The 21,796-nt window shown below is 40.8% G+C and overlaps 1 protein-coding gene across 1 annotated transcript in view; it reads left to right on the forward strand.

The window, feature by feature from the left end:
* SND1 (staphylococcal nuclease and tudor domain containing 1) overlaps positions 1 to 21,796 on the forward strand; it is a 436,722-nt gene that overhangs the window by 25,991 nt on the left and 388,935 nt on the right. Inside the window, exons 2-4 of the mRNA XM_003806046.5 lie at positions 8,622 to 8,771; positions 16,790 to 16,910; positions 20,845 to 20,923. Coding sequence (XP_003806094.1) covers positions 8,622 to 8,771; positions 16,790 to 16,910; positions 20,845 to 20,923 — 350 coding nt within the window. The remainder of the gene's footprint in view (positions 1 to 8,621; positions 8,772 to 16,789; positions 16,911 to 20,844; positions 20,924 to 21,796) is intronic.

Here is a 21,796-nt window from a genome sequence, read left to right on the forward strand (position 1 = left end):
TATGATTTGGGACAGCCAGCTCATGGAAGCTTTACTTGCTTAGTGATTTGGTCTCCAACACCTGTTCTACTGGCACATATAAACAGAGATTTTAATTGAGAAAAAGATTTAATCAGTAGGTAACCTCAGATACCATTTTAACAGAAATCAGCTCCCAAATGCTTGTTTGTATGTGTGGCATAGTGGAATATCAGGATTGGGAAACTTCAACCCCAATCCTTGCTCTGCTGTCAATCCTGGTTATTTTAGGCAAAAGTTACTTTACCTCTCTTGCTCTCAGATTTCTCAGCTGTAAAATAAAATAGCCCAGATTAGATGCTGTCTTTATGTGAAGTCTCTCTGTAGATGATTGTTATGGTCCTCCTGAGATTTAAACTCCGTATATGTAAACTGCGGCCCGATTTTTGGCACAGTTGGCTCGGGAGCAGCAACTTGTGCTTCTACCTGTTGGGTCTGCAAGTGTATCCAGAGCCAGTGAGTCAGCACTGCCATGAGCTCCTGGGCTTCCGGTTCATTGGGTTTGAATGTTGGGCCCTCTAATTTAGGTTTGCCTCTTGTTCTTGCCAGGAAAAAAAAAAAAAGCAACACAAAAACACACACGCACACACACACAAAACAAACAAAAAACTGGCTGTGTTGGTGAGTATTCAGGGAAAGGCCTCCCAGACCACACAGCTTATGTTGTTTTGGGATTGCTTGCTTTGTCTAAATGACTTTTTAATTTTCAAGAGATGATTCTTCCTGTGGAGGCAACAGCTCTGACTGCCAGGAAGCTTTTTCCTGATATGCATTTTGAAATATTCCCCAATTGAGTTTCTTTTTAGTTACTCTTGCTTTCATTCATTTTCTTTAAATGTTTTCATTTCATTAAAGGGTATCCATTAGGACCAAACTTTGCCTCCTCTTTTTACAGCAGCTCCTTCCCCATCCCCTGATGGTATTTTTAGGTGTAGAAAACACCTTGTCCAGAGGGGAGTCCCTGGCCTGCTTCTTTGCCACTCTGACGTAGAGTCCCTGCATGTGCAGCCTTTGGGTTGTGACAGTTGAAGAATGGCATCATGGACCCTTCAGCTCAATGACTTTCCTGGTTCTCCTTTCTGTGTGACACACAGGATGCTCGCTATATTGTTTCTGAGAAAAAGCTTGTATTGCTTCTGGCCATTTTCATCCTTTTTAGAGCTTTGTAGATTTCACTGAAGTTCTGTCTTTTTCCTGTGGCTTCCTACCTAGTTATTTCTAGAGGATTTGAAGGTTTATACTTATAGCCGCTTCTGGGGTGAGTCACCATGCCTGACTTTTGCTTCTCAGGCAGCTGCCATTTAAAAAAATTTTTTTGTTAATGTTTTTCAGCTAGCGTCTAATCTTCCTGCAAGAATATGGAAGGCTCTATAGTAAAATATACATTTTATGTCCCCATGTTTTTGTACTTCTGTGTTGGACCTTAAATTTTTTTTTTTTAGATATAATTAACATACCATAAAGTTGACACTTTTAAAGTATATAATTCAGTGGCTTTTTACTACAATCATGTAACAATCACTACTAATTTGGAATATTTTCATCACCTCCAAAGAAATCTGTATCCATTAGTATATTCCCCACTCTCCCCTTCTGTCAGTCCCTGGGAACCACTAGTCTATGTTCTGTCTATGGATTTCCCTTTTCTAAACATTTCATATAATGGGAACAATTCAGTATGTGGCCATTTGTGTCTGGCTTCTTTTACTTAACATAACGTTTTCAAGGTTCACCCATGTTGTAACATCAATCAGTACACAATCTCTTTTTATTTCTGAATTATATTCCAATTGTATGGATATACGATATTTTATCACCAGTTACAGCTGTTGATGAACATTTATTGTTTTCTCTCTTTTTTTGGCTATTATGAATGATGTTGCAATGAGCATTGGTGTACAAGTTTCTGTGTGGGCATATGTTTGTATTTCTCTTGGATATATACTATCAGGGAACCTGCCCCTGATAGTCACGTAGGTTCTTTTCTATTTTCCCTAAGCGTCGGCTGGTTTGAGAAATAAAGGGACAGAGTACAAAAGAGAGAAATTTTAAAGCTGGGCATCCGGGGGAGACATCACATGTCGGTAGGTTCCATGATGCCCCCTGAGCCGTAAAACCAGCAAGTTTTTATTAGGGATTTTCAAAAGGGGAGGGAGTGTACAAATAGGGTGTGGGTCACAGAGATCACGTACTTCACAAGGTAATAGAATATCACAAGGCAAATGGAGGCAGGGCGAGATCACAGGACCACAGGACTGGGGCGAAATTAAAATTGCTAATGAAGTTTCAGGCACCATTGTCATTGATAACATCTGGAGACAGGGTTTGAGAGCAACTGGTCTGACCAAAATTTATTAGGTGGGAATTTCCTCGTCCTAATAAGCCTGGGAGCGCTATGGGAGACTGGGGCTTATTTCATCCCTACAGTCTTGACCGTAGAAAACGGCCACACCCAAGGGGGCCATTTTAGATGCCCACCCTCAGGGGCACATTCTCTTTCTCAGGGATGTTCCTTGCTGAGAAAAAGAATTCAGCGATATTTCTCCTATTTACTTTTGAAAGAAGAGAAATATGGCTCTGTTCCGCCTGGCTCACCGGCGGTCAGAGTTTAAGGTTCTCTCTCTTGTTCCCTGAACGTTGCTGTTATCCTGTTCTTTTTTCAAGGTGCCCAGATTTCATATTGTTCAAACACACATGCTCTACAGTTTGTGCAGTTAATGCAATCATCACAGGGTTCTGAGGCGACATACATCCTCCTCGGCTTACGAGATGACAGGATTAAGAGATTAAAGTAAAGACAGGCATAGGAAATCACAAGGTTATTGATTGGGGAAGTGATAAGTGTTCATGGAATCTTCACAATTTATGTTTAGAGATTGCAGTAAAGACAGGCATAAGAAATTATAAAAGTATTAATTTGGGAACTAATAAATGTCCATGAAATCTTCACAATCCACGTTCTTCTGCCATGGCTTCAGCTGGTCCCTCCGTTCGGGGTGCCTGACTTCCCGCAACATATACACCTAGGAGTGAAATCACAGGGTCATATGATAACTGTTTAACTTTTGAGAAACCTCCAGACTCTTTTCCAAAGCAGCTACACCACCCATAATGTATGAGGGGTCCAGTTTTTACACATCCTTGTCAACACTTGTTATTGCCTGTCTTATTGATTTTAGCTATCCTAGTGGTGGTGAAGTGATATGTCATTGTAGCTTTGATTTGCATTTGTCTGATGACTAATGATGAAGAGCATCTTTTCATGTGCTTTTTGGACATTTATATTTATTTTTTGGATAAATGTCTCTTCAACTTACTTTAATTGGGCTATTGTCTTCTTATCAAATTATGATAGTTCTTTATTCTGGATACTAGACCCTTGTCAGATATATGAGATAAGAGTCTAGTATTCAGAATTTGCATATACTCATATTTTTTTCTTTCTTGATAGTGTCCATTGAAGCACACTGTTTTTAATTTTTATGAAGTCCAATTTATTTATTTTTAAGTTGCTTGTGTTTTTGGTGTCACCTAAGAAACCATCACCTAATGCAAGGTCATGTAGATTTACAGGTTTGTTTTCTTCTAAGACTTTTATAGTTTAACTCTTAAATTTAGGTCTCTGGTCCTTTTTGAGTTATCTTTTGTATATGGTATGACGTAGAGGGCCAACTTCATTCTTTTGCACATGGAGATCTAGTTGTCCCAACACATTTTTGTTGAAAGGACTACTCTTTCCCCATTGAATTATCCTGGCACCCTTGTTCAAAGTCAGTGGGCCATAAATGTATGGATTTGTATTGGGCCTTCTTTTTGTAATATTTGTCATCAGATGTCTGCCCTTGTTCTTTATGTTGGTTCTTCACACAGGTAGATATTGCTGTTACAGTATACCTACTATACTATCTTAACTAGTGGATATGCCCGTTAAACCAGTCCTCTTTGCAGAGCTGGTAAGATGCCATTCTCAGACCAAAGTGATTTTTGCTCTTGGGCTGGGAAAAAATATTGGCTTCATTGACATACAAATTTCTGTACCATCCCTTTCTTTGCCCTTAGTGTGGCTGGGTTTTTGTATAAGAAGTTTTCTGTCTTGTTGTGTCATCGGCCCGGGAGTTAAATAGTTAAACAAACCAAGTCATTTATCAGAATCTAGTGAAGATTTAATGTGGTGTTCCTGTTGCTGGGCAACATTTTAGTGGCTGCCCATACAGTGTTTCACTGTAGGTAAATCTCCCAGTAAACCCATAAGTGGGTTTGAACAATTTGAGTCCCCAATTTTCCTTCTCAGCTGCCTTGTTTCAGCCTTTGTAACCACGTGACTTGTGCCCTGAAGCCAGGTCCTTTGAATCACGCCACGTCCCTCTGCAACCTTTATTGGCAGAACTGAGAAATGTCTAATCCATAACCTCAATCAAACTGACTTATTGTGACACCTGGTTTCACAAACCTCCTGCTGTATCAGGTAGTTCTAAGATCATTTTTCTAGAATGTCAGTTTATTAATATAATTGCATAAAGCAGTAACCATTTGACTTGATTTCTGTGCTCTATAAATTAGCAATTAAGGATAATTACTGCATCCATGAAAGTTTGCAACACGAATCAGCACAGCTTTGGCGGACTAATTACCTATGACAGTTTCTTCTCAATCTTAACATTATTCTCCTGAAATTAAAATTCTGGTAAACAACATATTATACTTACATGTGATGTTTATTGTTTGTCTGTCTCCCCCTACTAGAATGTCAGCTCCCCAAGAGCAGAAATTTTTGTCTGCTTTGTTTCACTGAAACATGCCACTTGCCTAGAACAATGCCTGGCACATAGTAGGCACTCAGTAAGTTTGTAGTGAATTAATAACTGAATAAATCAAGGAATAAAATTATAACAATAATCAACCTGGCAGGTCTTTCTGAGAAGAAAAACGGCTTGTTTTGGTGCCATATGACATATAAATTTTTGAGCATATAGACCCTTGGCCTTTTTCATATTTTACCCAGACATTTAAAGTATTTTTCCCCCAGAAGGTATTTCTCATTGGTTTTATTTGGTGGCGACTGTTAGCTATAAGAAGGCCATTACAATGTTTTCATTGAGGAAGAACTTGAATAAAGACTGTTGGCGAGTAAGACAGGTGAGAGAGTTTTAACAGTGGTTGGCAGATGAAATGGAAATAGCAAAAAGGAGGTGTAGTGTGTTTCTGTTTGTTTCTTTGTTTTTTTGAGAGAGAGTCTTGCTCTGTCACCCTGGCTGGAGTGCAGTGGCACAACCGTGGCTCACTGCAACCTTGACCTCCCAGGCTCCAGCGGTTCTCCTACCTCAGCCTCCCAAGTAGCTGGGACTACTGATGTGCACCACCACACCCAGCTACTTTTTTTGATTTTTAGTAGAGATGAGGTCTTGCTGTGTTGTCCAGGCTGGTTTTGAACTTCTAAGTTCAAGCAGCCCTCTCGCCTCGTCCTCCCAAAGTGCTGAGATTACAAGCTTGAGCCATTGCACCCAGCCTGTAGTGTGTTTTGAATGATTTCAGTTTCTGTGAGTGGTAGGAGGGAAACTAGTTCTTCCCTAGTAGAAATAGTTCTCTTACTTCCATAACTGTGTACAGTCAGTCTTTTCTTACCTTTCCACCAAGGCAATAGCCAAATGAGGGGAAGAGATTTTCAGAAGAAGGGTGCACACATGCCAATCCTCTCCTCCTGGAGGAGTAGGAATAGCAGTACCTGCCACAGTGAATCTATTTCTTTTGCTTAGGAAGTTGAATTGGTGACAGCTGCTTGAATTCATATATTCAATGGTATAAAAGATGTAGAGAGCCTGTAGAGTAAAAATCATCTCTGTAACATTGATTCAAGCATTAACTGAATGGCATTTTTGGTGCAACAATGCAAGGAAGTTCTGACAGCAGCCTTTAGCATTCAGGGAGAGGAGAGGGCATACAAAGGAGTTTTGCACAATTACTGTGTACAAGTTGCTTGCCAAAGCCATTAATGGGGCCAGGATAATAGTTGTAGATCCATTGTCCCCGGGGATCCGGTTTACTAGGCAGAGGCATTAGAAAGGCAATACCTTTCTGATATTTAGAGATGAGGGGCTCTTCTCATCAGTCCCTCTGTTCTTGAGCTTCTCAGTTTGATTTGTCAGGCTTGAGAAACAAAGATGGTTTCCTAGGCTAGGTCAATGCTTGCTTATCAGAGTTCACCTTCGTCAGAGAGGATGAGTTTTCTTGTAAATAGGCCTTAGCTTTTATGACTGGGCTTTACCAAGAGGTCCCCTGGGAATGCGTTATTACTTTTTTTGTGTGTGAAAACTTGACCAAAATTGAGCAGCAAGCACTAGAAACAGATGTTCTGGTTTGTGTGCTGTATGTAGTTTGGCTGTCCTCAGCCTCATTTGGAATTTGTGCTTGAATGATTTCAAGTGCAGGTATTCTGCACTATGCTCTTCTTGCTGTGTGTTTTGTTTCTACCACTTGTGAGAAAGAATTGAATATAAATGAGTCAGGAAGCTCTCCTTTTCTTCTTTGGCCCTTCTTATTCAGGAACTTCAAGCAGCCTCTACTCTAGTATACCTGTTCTTTCCTGGCTTTGTTTGGTTTGAGAGCTTATCTTTTGGAATGTCAGTTCCCTGGGATAATGCCTAGGACATGAATTCTCAGGATAGGGTGTTAGCACGGTTATTTGGCTAGAAGTTTTAGGGTTTAATTGCTGATAACAGGATAAAAATGAAAAGCGTGCCTGTAACTGGATTAGGAAGACAGTCTTTTTGTGTGTGTGTGCCATGGTATATAACCAGGGATTAAAGTGACTTAGGCCAGGGTCTGTGTGCTTAAGGTGTTGGGGATATTGAGACATTATCAGAGTACTAATTTAATGTATAATTAAATATTGTATATTGGAATGTACAATTAAATATTGTATATTGGAATGTACAATATTGTTTGATAGAATTTCCATAAAAAGTTAGTATGGATAAATGAATTGTGATATATTCGTACAAAATCCTTGGTCAGGGTAATGGTGGGGTTTGAGAGAAGGGGCTGCAAGTAGAGAGGGGCACATGGATTCCAAGGTTCTGGCAATGTGCAGTATTTCAGTTCTTAACTTGGGTGGTGGTTGCTCAGATGTTTTACTTTTCTTATTCTTTAATTTGTACATGTGGGTTTAAATTCATTTGTGTATTTATATCAATATTTAACACTTGAAAGCGTTAGTTAAGGTAGAGAGGTGGGGAGCAATGCACTCTAAGTGAAAGGAGCAGCTTCCTTTCATTCTCCTTTTTCTCTTCCTTTGATTCAACTTCCTCACAAGGATTATTCCTTTACTGAGAACTCCATGGTCTTGTCTGAACAGTGTTCTGTGTTGACAGAACCCTCCAACCTTCTCACTACTAACCTTTCGAAGCTATTTTTTATGAAGCATGGAATTGAGAGTCTTTCAGATCTAGTGAAGCCAGGGCATGAGCCCCCACCTGTTTGTTGTATTGTGAGTCTCTTCGCAAAGACAATTTGAATAGCTTGGGTCGTTTTTCCCTTATGTGTCTTCTTCCCTTCTTTCACTTGAAATCCTTTCTTCTTCTCCCCTGCAAATACTTTAAGGTTAATGCCAGTGAGCTTTAGAGCTCTTTTCACAGTTGCAAGTGGGTTCTATGCCTGGCATCTTTGATTAGAGAGATGAAAGGAGCCACTGATTGCACTTGGGAGCCTTAAGGTGCTTATTAGATTCTTATGTTTTAATCATGTAGGGCATGGGTTTTCTAGATTACTTCTGTATTTCTCTCTTGTACTGTCCACAAGGGACACTCTAGGTATTGCATCCACCTTAGCCTTGGGCATGCTCATTTCCTCCCAGGGGTGTGTAGGGACTTCCCTCAGCTTCTCCTTTTTTTCTTTTTTTGTTTGAGACAGAGTTTCACTTTTGTTGCCCAGACTGGAATGCAATGGCACGATCTTGGCTCACTGCAACCTCCGCCTCCCGGGTTCAAACGATTCTCCTGCCTCAGCCTCCTAAGTAGCAGGAACTACAGGCATGTGCCACCACACCTAGCTAATTTTGTATTTTTAGTAGATACAGGGTTTCTCCATGTTGGTCAGGCTGGTCTCGAACTCTTGACCTCAGGTGATCCACCCGCCTTGGCCTCCCAAAGTGCTGGGATTACAGGTGTAAGCCACTGTGCATGGCCACAGCTTCCCCTTTTCTTAAGCCTTTCATTGTTCGCTTCAATCTGAGGATGGAAAGTGTTGATGGAGATATTAATTCTTAATAATTGGAAAGAATGCAAGGGGTGGCACTTGCTAGGATGAAATTATAGAGGTCATTAATCTGTATGTCTCACATGCCTTTTTACCCCAGTCTGTTTATTCTATGACTTTTCTATTGTTGGATTTCTGGGTCAGTCATTTCAGAATTTGACCCCAGGCTTTATGTAGGTATTTCTCTTATAAAATTAAAAACAATCCTGTTTATTTAGTCATTCAACAGATGACTTTGCATGCCTTTGAAGTGCAAATGCTATTTGAAATGTTGGGGATACGGTGGTACCCAACCTGCATTATGGTGATACGGCCTCTGGACCATTCATTTTCTCTTTCTTCCCCCTACGTAGGTCCTTTCAGGGTGCGCCATCATTGTCCGAGGTCAGCCTCGTGGTGGGCCTCCTCCTGAGCGGCAGATCAACCTCAGCAACATCCGTGCTGGAAATCTTGCTCGCCGGGCAGCCGCCACACAACCTGATGCAAAGGATACCCCTGATGAGGTAGGTGTTTCCTGAGGCCATCGTGAGCCTGTGGACCTAGGTAATAGCCCACTGTCTTCTGTCGCTGATGCCATTTTGATGTACTCTTTCTTTGTATTTTGAGTATTTTTATATCATAGAACTGCTGATTCTGGATGTGCCCACAAGCAGCTTGTATCTGTTGTTTATATGTTTACTACCTTTAGTGGCAGTTGAAGTCTTGGAGCTTTTTCTTGTACCTTTTCCCATAGACTTAGATTTGTCGTGTTTTCACTACTACTTTTCTTGGAATAGGTTAGGAACATTTCCTGGGTAGCCTTAAGCATTTGAAATCACCATTGGTTATGGCAGAGCTCTTTTATTAATTTATTTTTGAATTCTTCATTCATTTACATTGTTCAAAATGCGGAAGGATATATAGTGAAAAATCGAGTACTTCCCCTGAGACACCTGAGGTTACTAGGGTCTTGTGTCTCCTTCCAGAGATAGTTAAAACCTGTATGATCAGACACTCTCATTTTCATAAATGGTAGCATGCTATAAATGCTAGGCCCATATTTTATTATTTTATTAAAGATTGTTTTTCTTTAAGGTTCAGAGGGTACATTTGCATGTTTGTTACATGGGTATATTGTGTAATGTTGAGGATTGGGCTTCTAGTGTATCCATCACCAAAATATTGAACATTGTATCCAACAGATAATCTTTTAATTCTCACCCCCCTCACTCCTTCTCCCCTTTTGGAGTCCCCAGTGTCTATTATTTCTATCTTTATGTCCATGTGTACCCATTGTTTAGTTCCCACTTATAAAAGTTAGAACATGTGATATTTGATTGTCTGCTTCTGAGTTAGTTCACTTAGGATGCTGGCCTCTAGCTCCATCCATGTTGCTGCAAAGGACGTGATTTCAGTCTTTTTTATGGCTGCCCATACTTTATTACTGATTTTTTTTGTTTTGTTTTGAGACAAGGTCTCTGTTGCCCGGGCTGGAGTGCAGTGGTATAATCATGGCTCACTGTAGTCTCAACCTCCCAGGCTCAAGTGATCTTCCCACCTCAGCCTCCTGGGAGTAGCTGGGACTACAGGCACGTGCTATCATACCTGGCTAATTTTTATTTTTATTTTTTTTAGTAGAAAGGAGGTCTCACTAGTTTGCCCAGCCTTGAGTTCCTGAATTCAAGCAATCTTTCTGCCTTGCCCTAAAGTACTGGGATTACAGGTGTGAGCCACTGCCCCTGGCCTATTCCAGATTCTTAATCTGGGATCCATGCACCTCTGAAGGCATATATAAATCCCATGAAATTGCAAAATGTTGTGTAAATGTGAATTGTTTTAGAGAGGGAGTTTTAAAAGTCAGTTTCTTAAGGGAACTTATGGCTCAAAAGTAGTTAAGAACCATTGTTTTATGGTTATTTGAGAACCTTCTGTGCCTAATGGTGATTTGAGAACCTTCTGTGCCTATGTCCCATCGTCTCCTCCATCCTTCCCTCACACCCCTCAGCCTCTAATGCCCAGCCCCCTTGCTTTTGTGGTCTGCCTTGGACCCCTTAAGTTTCTGCTCTTTGGGCAGCTGCTATGCGTGCCAATTTGGCATTGTTTAGTCTTTTTGGCTTCTACACTTTGAAACATTGGTGCTTTGCTGTCCTTTAGCAGTGCTTTGGCTGTCAGAAATGAAATTTCTGGGCTGGCCATGGTGGCTCATACCTGTAATCCAAGCACTTTGGGAGGCTGAGTGGGGATGATTGCTTGAGCCCAGGACTTCAAGACCAGTCCTGACAACTGACAACATAGCAAGATCCCATCTCAAAAAAAAAAAAAAAGAAAAAATTAGCCAGGCATGGTGGTGCATGCCTGTAGTCTCAACTACTTGGGAGGTGGAGGTGGAAGGATCACTTGAACCTGGGAGTTCAAGGCTGCAGTGCATCATGATTGTGCCACTACACTGCAGCCTGGGTGACAGTGTAAGACCCTGTCTAAAAAAAAATAATAAAAAAAAAAAGCAAAATTTCTGGATTCTAATTATTTGTTCTTTGCCCCAACTTGATGATGTTGGGCAGGTTGGTACCTCAGCTTTTGTGTGCTATTCCCTGCCAGGGAGGTAAAGAAGAAAAAGCAAGAGTTTATGTGGAACTTTTATTAATATTTAAGTAAAGCATTTAGTTTTTAAAATTATAATAAAGGACATTTTATTTTAATTAAGAAGTTAGTGAAGCAATGGTATAGATAATAGAGATAGAGAAAAACTCCCATAATTCTACTACCAACAGCAATCAGACTAAATAGATTAAAATAAATTTAAGTAGATTAAAATCAGTTCTTTTTCACTGGTCCTCCATCAGGGACCACACATATTGAGAATATTAGCATATACCTCAGGGTCGTTTAATGAAGATTAAACAAGATAACATGAAGTGCTTAGTGCATGCTTATAAAATAATAAATGTTAGTTGTGGTAATCACTACTACTGCTTGCTAATTTCTCTTACTACAGATACTCCTAGTACTGTTAGATCAACCACTGAAGATTAAATATCTTTCAGCATTTTTCACATTTTGGGCATTAACAAATGGGTGAACCAACATTTTGAATAGTTTCTTTTCCTATTGTGTAACAGCTTGATTGCTTCCAAATGAAGAGTGTTGACCCTTCTTGGAGCTGACCAAGTTCATTTGCCCAGAAGGAAGAAGTAGTGTAGCCTCTAAGAAAGAAGGATTGGATTTTAATTTCCTGTTTTGTGGATGAGAATCTTGGGCAGAGAAATACAAGGCCAGTTGGAACTTGTTCTAAAATATCATAACTATATCCCATGTTAACAGGGCGGTGAAATCTTACCAGAACTATCCTAGGTGAAAGGATACTGTGTAATCTGATCCTAGCATTCTGGTGTAGTTCCATATATTTATACAGTCTAGTGCTTTTTGCCTCTCCCAGACTAACTCAGTCTCACTGTTTCTCCTGGTAACTCTTCAAAGATCCCTGTGAGATGAAATATTTGATAGCTGCAGATTTCATCTTTTCCTAGCCCACAGTCATCATTTCTCCTTCCTAATACTCCAATGTCTCCTCACCCTGCTGTGATTTGGTTTTCCTCCTACTGTACCCTCAAAGCTGCATCGACACAAGTTACCAGTAATGCCAATTGATTGAAAAACCTGATTTCCCTGCCCTCATTTTGACTCCCCCACCCCCCACCCCAACGCTGACATCCAGGCCTTTAACAAGGCCTAGGGATTCTGCCTCCTTAAAACCTCTCTTATCCATACTTGACATTTGATTAATACTGCTATTCTTTGTTCATCTCTGATAGAGTAATTAGATGTTGAAATAATAGTCTCTTTGCCCGCATTCTCCTTCCCTCTAATCCTTTCTCCATATGCTCTCAGATTTTTTTGAAACATAATTTTATTTTTTCCCAGACTCTTCAGTGGTTCCTCATATTCCAAGACACTTTAGTGATTCCTCATTACCTCTGTGACAAATCTAAATGCCTTAGCCTGGGTTACAAGCGCATTTGTGATATGACTTTTAGACTTCTCTTACTGAAACCCCTCTGGGATGCCAAGCCCCCACCATGCTGAAGAACTTAAGTCTTCTTACAGGCTGGGGTCCTGCCTTCTGCCCTCAGCTCATGCAGCCCCCTCCATCAGTAGTTCCTTCGCCACCTCTGTGGCTGGTGAGCACCTGCTGTCTTTTAAGATTCAGCCACTTAAGAAATCACACCTGACATTTCCTTTCATCATCCCATCTTGGTGCTGTCATAGCATTCACAACATTTCATTGCATGTTTACACGTTTATATATCTTTCTCTACTGGATTGCAAGCTCCAAAGAAGAGAGCCTTTCTCTCATCTCTGTGTCTTTGTGCCTAGTCAGTACCTGACACAATACAGGTAAGCAGTGAATAAACATTTAAGTGAATAATGAGGAAAAGAACCTGAGCGTCTCCGTTTTAGGGGTTGAAAGATTGTGCAATGTGGCACTACACTTTCTCTCTGGCTTTCTATTTCTTTGGAGCATGTTTAGCTTTTTCACATTCAGGAATAATCAAGGACCTTATTGCTCATTTGCATCCCTTTGTATCACTGTCCCAAATATCTTCACATGATTATTCTTTGCCTTCCGTCATGATATCGTCTTTCAAAGAAACTCAGCTGTCTCTTAAGTCCTGTGGCAATGAAAGCAGCCCCACTGTATGCCCCCAGCCATCTCTTCACTGTTCCAAGCTAATCCCCAGCGTTGCCTAGCTACTCCAGGCAGCTTAGATACTGCATTGATGGGCACTGTGGGAATTATATATTTATTTCCCACAGAATTATTGAGCTCCTGCTGCGGGTAAAGTTGTTTATGTTTTCATGAGAAATATAGAAATGAGTGTCACAACCACTAAAGAACTTATTCATTTAACTAAACACCACCCATTCCCCAAAACCTATTGAAATAAAAAAAAAATTAAGAAATACTATCTTTAAAAAATAATAAAAGTGGCTGGGCGCAGTGGCTTATGCCTGTAATGCCAGCACTTTGGGAGGCTGAGGCGGGCGGATCATGAGGTCAGGAGTTCGAGACCAGCCTGGCCAACATGGTGAAACCTTGTCTCTACTAAAAATACAAAAAAAATTAACCGGGCGTGGTGGCGTGTGCGTGTAGTCCCGGCTACTCGGGAGGCTGAGGCAGGAGAATTGCTTGAACCCGGGAAGCGGAGGTTGCAGTGAACCAAGATTATGCCACTGCATTCCAGCCTGGCGACAGAGCGAGACTCCGTCTCAAAAATAAATAAATAATTAAATAAAACAAACTAAAGGAAGGTAAAAAATAAAAAAATAAATATTTTGCTATTTTTGTTTGTTTGTTTTTAGATGGAGCCTCGCTTTGTCGCCCGGGCTGGAGTGCAGTGGTGCGATCTTGGCTCACTGCAACCTCCACCTCACAGGTTCTAGCAATTCTCCTGTCTCAGCTTCCCAAGTAGCTGGGATTGCAGGCGTGCGCCAACATGCCTGGCTAATTTTTTTTTTTTTTGTATTTTTAGTAGAGATGGAGTTTCACCATGTTGGCCAGGCTGGTCTTGAACACCTGACCTCAGGTGACCTGCCAAGAGTCTTGGCCTCCCAAAGTGTTGGGATTACAGCCGTGAGCCTCCCAAAGTGCTGGGATTACAGGCCCGGCCATATTTTGCTATTATTTTAAAAAAGAAATGAATGTCACAATCCTGCATTCATTGGAGCTGTTGAGGACTGGGGTAGCTGGGGAAAGACGGCAGAGCAGGATTATCAGTTACATATCCAGATGGCACGGTGGGGTGGTTGGAAGAGAAAGAGGGACAAAAAGTATTGAATGTTGGGCCATTTACATAGTAACTAGTTAAGGTTTTACATTCTGGGGTTTCATCTTGTCCTGGTAGTTTTAAGAGTCTATCTGGTCAAAGAGAAGATTAGAATTAAAAGCTCAGTTTCATTGTGGTAGATATGACAACCTCGCTTGGGTCTGGAAGTGCTGAGCAGGCTGCCAGATTGCCTGCAGTTGGGCATTCTAAAGGAAAGAGTAATTTTGAGTCTCAACTACTTAAAAGCCACTTGCTTCTTAGATGGGACTCTGGGGCATCATTTGAATAGACCACAGTTATTCTTCCTGTTAGACCATTCTGGCCCTTATTTGAATAAATGCTTTGAGCAAATTTCCTTATTTGAGCAAACTTCTGTTAGGATAGACTTCTCCATCAGATAGTCCTCTGCCTGGCTATCCTTTGTGTGGACACATGGGTAACACTGGCCTCACTTCCACAAGGGTTCTGTCCCAGAGCACTCTCTTGCCCTCAGAGGAGTGATGTGGTCAGTTGCTTTCCTCTATAGCTCTTTGAGTCTCTTGATTGCCTCTCTTCTTAACTAATATCTTGTCCAGTTATTGAATTTGCCCAACTCTGGACGGAACACACTTGAGAAGGCTTATTTAGGAAAGGTAGATTGCAGAAACTAGGTTATTTTTTCTTACATGATTAGGCATATGTCCTTTGCAAGACCTCCAGTGTGGTTTTCTCTTATTGACCGGTAACTAACCAGCTGGAAAACATGAGGTCCTAAGGGGAAGATGTTTCTTCAGCGAGCCTTAAAAGTTTTTTAGAAAAGTTCTGCCTGGTTGGTAGAAATTGGAGGTTTCCCTGCAGGGGCTAGTTATTTTCCTGTGAACTGACCTTTTGTAAAAGTGTTTTCACAAAAGTCTTGGCCTCTTTTAGGAGCACTGGTCTTATCAGAGCTTTTCCAAGTATTTAGGAAAGCTCTATGTTACTGAATTTTAAATATTAATACTCAGGACTACATCTTAAACTTATCTGTAGCTGTGTATGTTTTTAGAGTAAGTTGATCCCTAAGGTAATAAAAATTTGGGACGCTTTGTTCATTGGTTCAGTGCTGTTTCTGTGATGTGGTTGATAATTGGGATCATTTGTCAATCATCAGACTCTTTGGTGACTGGTATCTGATTTTATTTTTGGAGATTGGGGTGGGGGGTAGAAATGAGACATAAAATCAAGGTGAACTCGATATTGTCATTGAGTGAATTGGGTTGGCCTCTGCTTTGAAGAGAGGGCATGATGTGAGCAAGTATCTGTTCATTTTTGCATCTTTAAGAACCCTTACTGAGGATCAGTTCTCTAGAACCTCATAATTTATGTTATGTAACAGTACTGTTTTTATGAATACCAGCCCAACAGGACCTGCCACCTTTTGATTGGTTTCTGGTTTCTTAGAAGTCATATGGATATTTTTCTTCTAGAAAAACTTGTTGGGTGACTTCATGGAATAATTAGCATGGACCAAAAAGGTTAACAGAGGCTTCCTTTCAGGCCATCAGTTTACTCTTTTGCCTTTACTGTGTGTAGCATGAGTTCTGTGGTTTGAAGAGATTATAATAGACAATGTATGCATATTGTATATCACTTTTCCCTTTTATACTTCACATTTTTTTCAGCATGTGAGCTCCTACTAATCATACGCTCCTTGAACACCTACCCCATCCCTCCCCATTTTGGTACTAAGGGAACTTGGGACATTAAACCAGGTCCAGACTATAAGTTCAAGTGCCAGTGGCCACTGTGCCAATGGCTTCAGAGGAGAATCTCCGTTTGTCTGAACCATCCCAGGAGTGATAGGATGGGGAGGGGCAAAACCACCCCTTTGTGTATTATCTTGAGATGACATGGAGACTCTGCTTCTACTGTGTAGATGTGTAGCTCAGTCCTCGTGTCTGTGCATGGAACGGTGAGAGGAAAGAATCACCATTATCAAGGTGATCCTTTGTCAGGGGCTGTTACTGGTGTCCTCCCAAGGATGTTGGGACCTGTAAAGGCTTCAGACTAGAGCAGAAGTAGAAGAAGAGTCATTTTGGGGGATATCTTCTTACTATTGCTGATCTTTAAAGAGGGGAGTGGAGATGACTTAAATAAGGCTCACTTGAGCAGGGGATTCACTCTGAAATAAGAACACTAGAATCATGTCCCTCCTCCAACAATGGCTTTAACTGGTTTCAGGCTAGTTTAATAGGCAGTGAAACTGTTTTAGAAACTGGAAAGAGGCGGAGAAATGGAGGTGGTAGTTGTTATTTATGACTTCCCTCTGCCTAGGTGGGTTCCTGGAGCCTGGACTTCCCATTTGAAGGAGTGGGTTGATATATATACAGCATTTAGAGCAGTGGCTGGCACATGGTATGTGCTATAAAAGCATTGGCAAATGTTATTCACAAAGTAAGCTATAACTCTGAACAGACAGTGATAGGGAAAAAGTCCTGCTGCCAGTGTCTGGAAAACTCTGAGGCCTGTTTTTAGTGTCTGTGTTAGTTAAACCAACTGCTGGACCCTCCTTTTTTTATGAGCCCCCTAAGTGTGCGATCTGCATTGTGTGCATTTCATTTTTATATTCTCAAGGTCCAGCGCAGGGCCAGGACCATGGTAGGTACTCAGACATTTACTGAAGGAATGAAGTTGCTTGAATGCTGATTGGTATCTGAAACTAGGCAGTTCTCATGTGACATATTTGTTTTGTCTTTCAGCCCTGGGCATTTCCAGCTCGAGAGTTCCTTCGAAAGAAGCTGATTGGGAAGGAAGTCTGTTTCACGATAGAAAACAAGACTCCCCAGGGGCGAGAGTATGGCATGATCTACCTTGGAAAAGGTGAGCTGCAGGGAGAGGACTCATTTCTCTCAAGTCTAAAGTTCCGTTAAAGATCAGTTTTCTTGTGGTGGAAGGCCAGTGTGGGTTCTGGTGGAGGAAGCTCTAGGACAGTTGGCTGAAGGCATAAATGCAAATGCTTTGGGCCCTGAGCACATGGAATATATGTGTACAGAGGCATGCCCCCGGTGTTCCTGTTCCTTGTGTACCCCTTTTCCTGCTTTCCTGACTTGGTTTAGGTGCATGTAGTATAGAGTTGCATTCTTCCTCATGTTTAGGCCATTCACTCATGGAACTCAATGGCTCTGTGCTTCTAGGTCAGAATGCTAATTGAATTTCTATAGATTTCCTTTTGCATCTTCTATTTCTTTTATCTATCTTGTGGCTTTTCTTCTCTTGGGAACTCTTTTGGAAAGGAAGATTTGTTGAGGGCCTGTGGTTTTTTGCAGCCTACATGTTTTGTAATGGAATGGAAGGAGCACAGATGTCGGGGTTGCATAGATGTAGGTTAGAATTCTGATTTCCTACCATGTGCCCTTACTTAACCCTTAACCTCTGTAAGCCCTAGTTTCTTCATTTGTAAGTTATTGAGAGAGTTGAAAGAGATAATATAGGCCAGGCACCGTGGCTCACACCTGTAATCCCAGCACTTCGGGAGTGTGAGGCAGGAGGATCTCTTAAGCACAAGAGTTCGAGACCAGCCTGGGGCAACATGGTAAAACCCCGTTTCTATGGAAAAATTAGCCAGGCGTGGTGGTGCACGCCTGTAGTCGTAGCTACTCGGGAGGCTGAGGTGGGAGAATCACCTGAGTCTGGGAGGTCAAGTCTGTGGTGAGCCATGATCATGCCACTGCACTCTAGCCTGAGTGACTGAGTGAGATCCTGGTCAAAAAACAAAAAAATAGTATATGTAAAGCACCTCACTCTGGATATTTGTGTGTGTGCATATTGTATAGCTGGGCCAGATGGTTCATGGGATATTAGATGTTCTGGGCTTTTTGGATTAGGTAGTAAGAGAATAAGATTCAGGAATGGAGTTGGAACAGAAATAGGATGTTGAAAGAGGAATTGGTAGGATGTTCTCCAGAAAGCAGCCAGATGAACATGAAGTTATGTTCATTGAACTATTTGTGGAGCAGAATTTTTTTTAAGTTTCCTGTGATTCTTTGATTAAAAACCTTTCAGATAGCTCATGTAACGGAGTTGATTTGGATAATCTATTTGAGTTGGATAGTCAGTGCTAGCAATAAGCAAGCAGGGTAGAATGACAGTGCTAACAGTATTCTGCTAAGACTCTGTTTTTAATGATAGAGGTCTCAGAAAAATGAGTTGAGAATGACCTTCGAGGCATCTTGTTCGATTTCCTACCTAGTAGAGAAATACCTCTTTTTAGTCTCCCAGAAAACGGCTACCTGCTTCTTATTTGAATGAGAAATTCTAGAAACCTAAGGCCTCTTTTCAAAAAGGGAAATAAGTTTGCTTTTTACCCGTAATTCTTATAATATAGTAAGAAACAAAACGCTTAAAGATAATTATTGAGTGGTTACTGGTTAGAAAGAATGTAAGAGGAAAAGAAGTGTACTATCTTCAAAATGCAATTGTTAAGGATTTCATTACCTAAAAAATTTCAATTCCATAACAGCTGATCAGTCTTCTGTTACCCCACAAGAGACCTTACCGGACCACAGATAATTGTGGGCACAGATATTTCTATATGTAGAGCACCCCTAAGAATTCATTTTAATACCCTTGGTCTTCAGCCAAAATGGCCAAATTGTTTATTTTAAGAGAAGCTGATATTTTAAATTATCTGTAGAGTTGTTTTTTAAAAGTTTACTTTTTAAACTGACTCACATTACAAACTGGATATAATTTAATTTAGTATGTTAACACATTAGTGTTTAGAATAAGAACTGGCACACAGTAGGTGATCAATAAATATGTACTTAAAGAATGGTTGGAATTACCTATAATCTTTCAATTTTAAAGATAAAGAAGTAGTTTAATGTTTAATATTTTCACTAAGGTATTTTAACTAACTCTTAATGCCAATTCTATTATAATGAAAGAAAACAGTGGCTTAGATAATTAGCATTTGTGTTTATTTTATTGCTACCCACTTTTTTTTATGATGGGAGAGAATGGTAAAATTTGAGACTTTGTGGTTAACCTAGAACTTATTAAAGAGATGATTCGTTTTCTGGCTTTTGAAGACAATGTAATCACTCACCTGCTCTGAATACCGTCTCCAGATGTGACTTGGTCAAATTCAGAATTTGATAAGTAAGGAGCAAGAATAAGATCCTTGGCCTACAAATTCCTGTTTCACTTTCCTATCATCCACATTTCGTTGCCTCCGTTGAGGGTTCACCCCAGGGGAAGATACTTTTCTCCTTTTTGCAGGCGCATTCAGAACTCACTTTTTAGAAGTGGGCCATTTCAGCATGCTATGTGCCAAGAAAATGTCTGACTTATCGGGTGTGCTGTTGATCAGCCCATTTTATGGTCACTCACCTTGTTTGTACCTGGGCTTCGTTCTTTCCACCCCCAGATCTCCTGGCACTTCACTGCTCAATTTTCCCTTAATCGTTGAGTCCTTCCTTTTGACTTTTCACTCTTTGGGATTCCTGTTGCTTGGAAGAACCAATGCAAAATTTACTAATGTGTCTTTGGCTGGCCTCAGCAGTAACCTCAACAGAAAGGGTCAGGTGATCCACACTCACCCTCGGAACCTGAACCTTCTTTGTATAAACTTCTCAGTTCAACTTTTCTTGGTAGGAAAAGAGGCTTAAGATTTGCCCCTGCAGAAATTTGGGCATGATAATGGCGAGGCAATTAGGTTGGGCTTGTGGGGCGGTGTATGTACCTGTTACTGCTTGCAGAGGTCGATGTGTAGTGTGCCGAATGTAAATCTTACCGAATTTCATTATTTGCTGACATTACCTATCAGTTAGACTGCTGTGTTTCAGATTATCTTGGAGCTTGTTCTCTGCCATATTAAAGATTTTTATGTGATTATTCCCTCATAGATGTCTTCCTTTATGGTTTTGGCCGACAAGCAGAGATTTAAGAGAAAACACTGAGCCTGAAAGCTTTTTCAATAGCCTCGAACTACAATTAATATTTCAAGTGCCTGGGTAGAACCTAATCAGATTGGATTTTATGTTTAACTTTATTTTTCTTGCTAGGTCTGATGGCTGCTTTGTGAGAGATGAGAAATCTAGCCAGTGTTCTCTCAGTATATGAGAGCAAGAGAAAGTCTTTGTCAAATGGTGTAGCTTGTCTTGGTGTCCTCTTGGAGCAGAGAATAGGACATCCCTGAGAGGAATTGGACTTTCTGGCATAACGTGTGATAGCCAGCCCTAAATGAATCCGTCTCTCTGATCGTACACGGTGAAGGGACTAACTTTTTCTAATTCTTGCCATGCGCTTGGCACTGTGCTTGGTAATTTACACACATTACTATTTAATTCTCACAAGAACCCATCAAGGCAAGTGCTCTCCCCACTTTAGAGTTGAGTAAATTAAGATGCTGGGAGAGCTTGTCGAAGCTATTAAGCAGCTGGATTTGTGTTCAGCTCCAGGCTTCTATTCCTCCAGTCACCACTTTATACTCTCTTGAGCTGCCAGCTGTGTGTGTCTTGCTTTCTTGTCCGTCTCCCATGGTTCCTGAGATTGCGTTTGGCCTGGAAGATACACTAGAAAATTAAAAACAAAGTCCTGAGAAGAAGATTGATAGAACTTTGGGTCCTAGAGACTAGATATTATGGGAAAAGAGGTTTTCTGAAAAACCAAATGCTACATTGCTGCTGTGTCCATTTCTCTGGCAGCATTATTCTCCTTGAGGAGCTAAGTGTGAAAGTGGTCCCATTTGGGCTCTGTTGCTGTTGGAGGCAGGTTTGAATGTTGTTTTTAAATCCCCCCTTTTCCTCCTCAGATACCAATGGGGAAAACATTGCAGAATCACTGGTTGCAGAGGGCTTAGCCACCCGGAGAGAAGGCATGAGAGCTAATAAGTAAGTATTCATTACTCCGCTGTCTCTCTGACAGCAGTAAATTGGCTTTGCTGCATTTTTCATTCTTGCCCCCAGACATGGGTAACTGCAGGGGCTTTCACACCTTCGCGGACATTCTTGCCCAGGTATGGATTATTCTGAGCTAGGAAGTCACTCAGCATTCATTAATGGTGTTTGAGGTATATGACTCTTTTAAACACAGGCTTTGAGACTAGGCAATTCTATTCTTCATATTCATAAGAGTCAACAAGTCTTAGACTAGATATTCAGTTCCAGAGTATTTATCTGTCTGTCTAGCCAGTCCCAAATATTTATTGAGCACTTACTATCTGCCAGGCAGTTTTCTAGGCACTGAGAATATAGTGTGAATAGACTTAGCTTCTGCTGACATTTTAATGGGGAGACAGGCAGTAAACAAGTAGATATACAGTCAGTGCAAGGAATAAGTACAGTCAAAATTAAGGGGGTGAATAAATAGAATACAAAGCAAAATCTGTTATTTAGAATCTGGAGAAACTGACAAGGCCTCACTTGTTCTGTTTTCAGAGTCAGGAAAAATTTATATCTCTTCAGAGTCTTTCAAGTCTGTGTTGTTTATGTATCTGTAGTTGCTTAATAGGTAAAATGTATTTGTTTAGCCAATGGCAATGTGAACCTGTTAGAAAGGGGTTGTGTGTATGTCAGGTTTATAGTATGTATATCATGTTCAAGTTCACTAGTGTTGGCTGTCAGTAGGATGGATTGCAGCTGGCTTTCATTAACACTTTAGTCTCTGAAAAGTGCTACATCTGTAATTTGGAGGCTATAATAATGCTGTTTTATATCATTAAGTCCCTGCTCTCTTATATGACTGTCATAGCTGTAGGAAAGGCT

This window comes from Pan paniscus, chromosome 6 (assembly GCF_029289425.2).
Source record: "Pan paniscus chromosome 6, NHGRI_mPanPan1-v2.0_pri, whole genome shotgun sequence".
Lineage (NCBI taxonomy): Eukaryota > Metazoa > Chordata > Mammalia > Primates > Hominidae > Pan > Pan paniscus.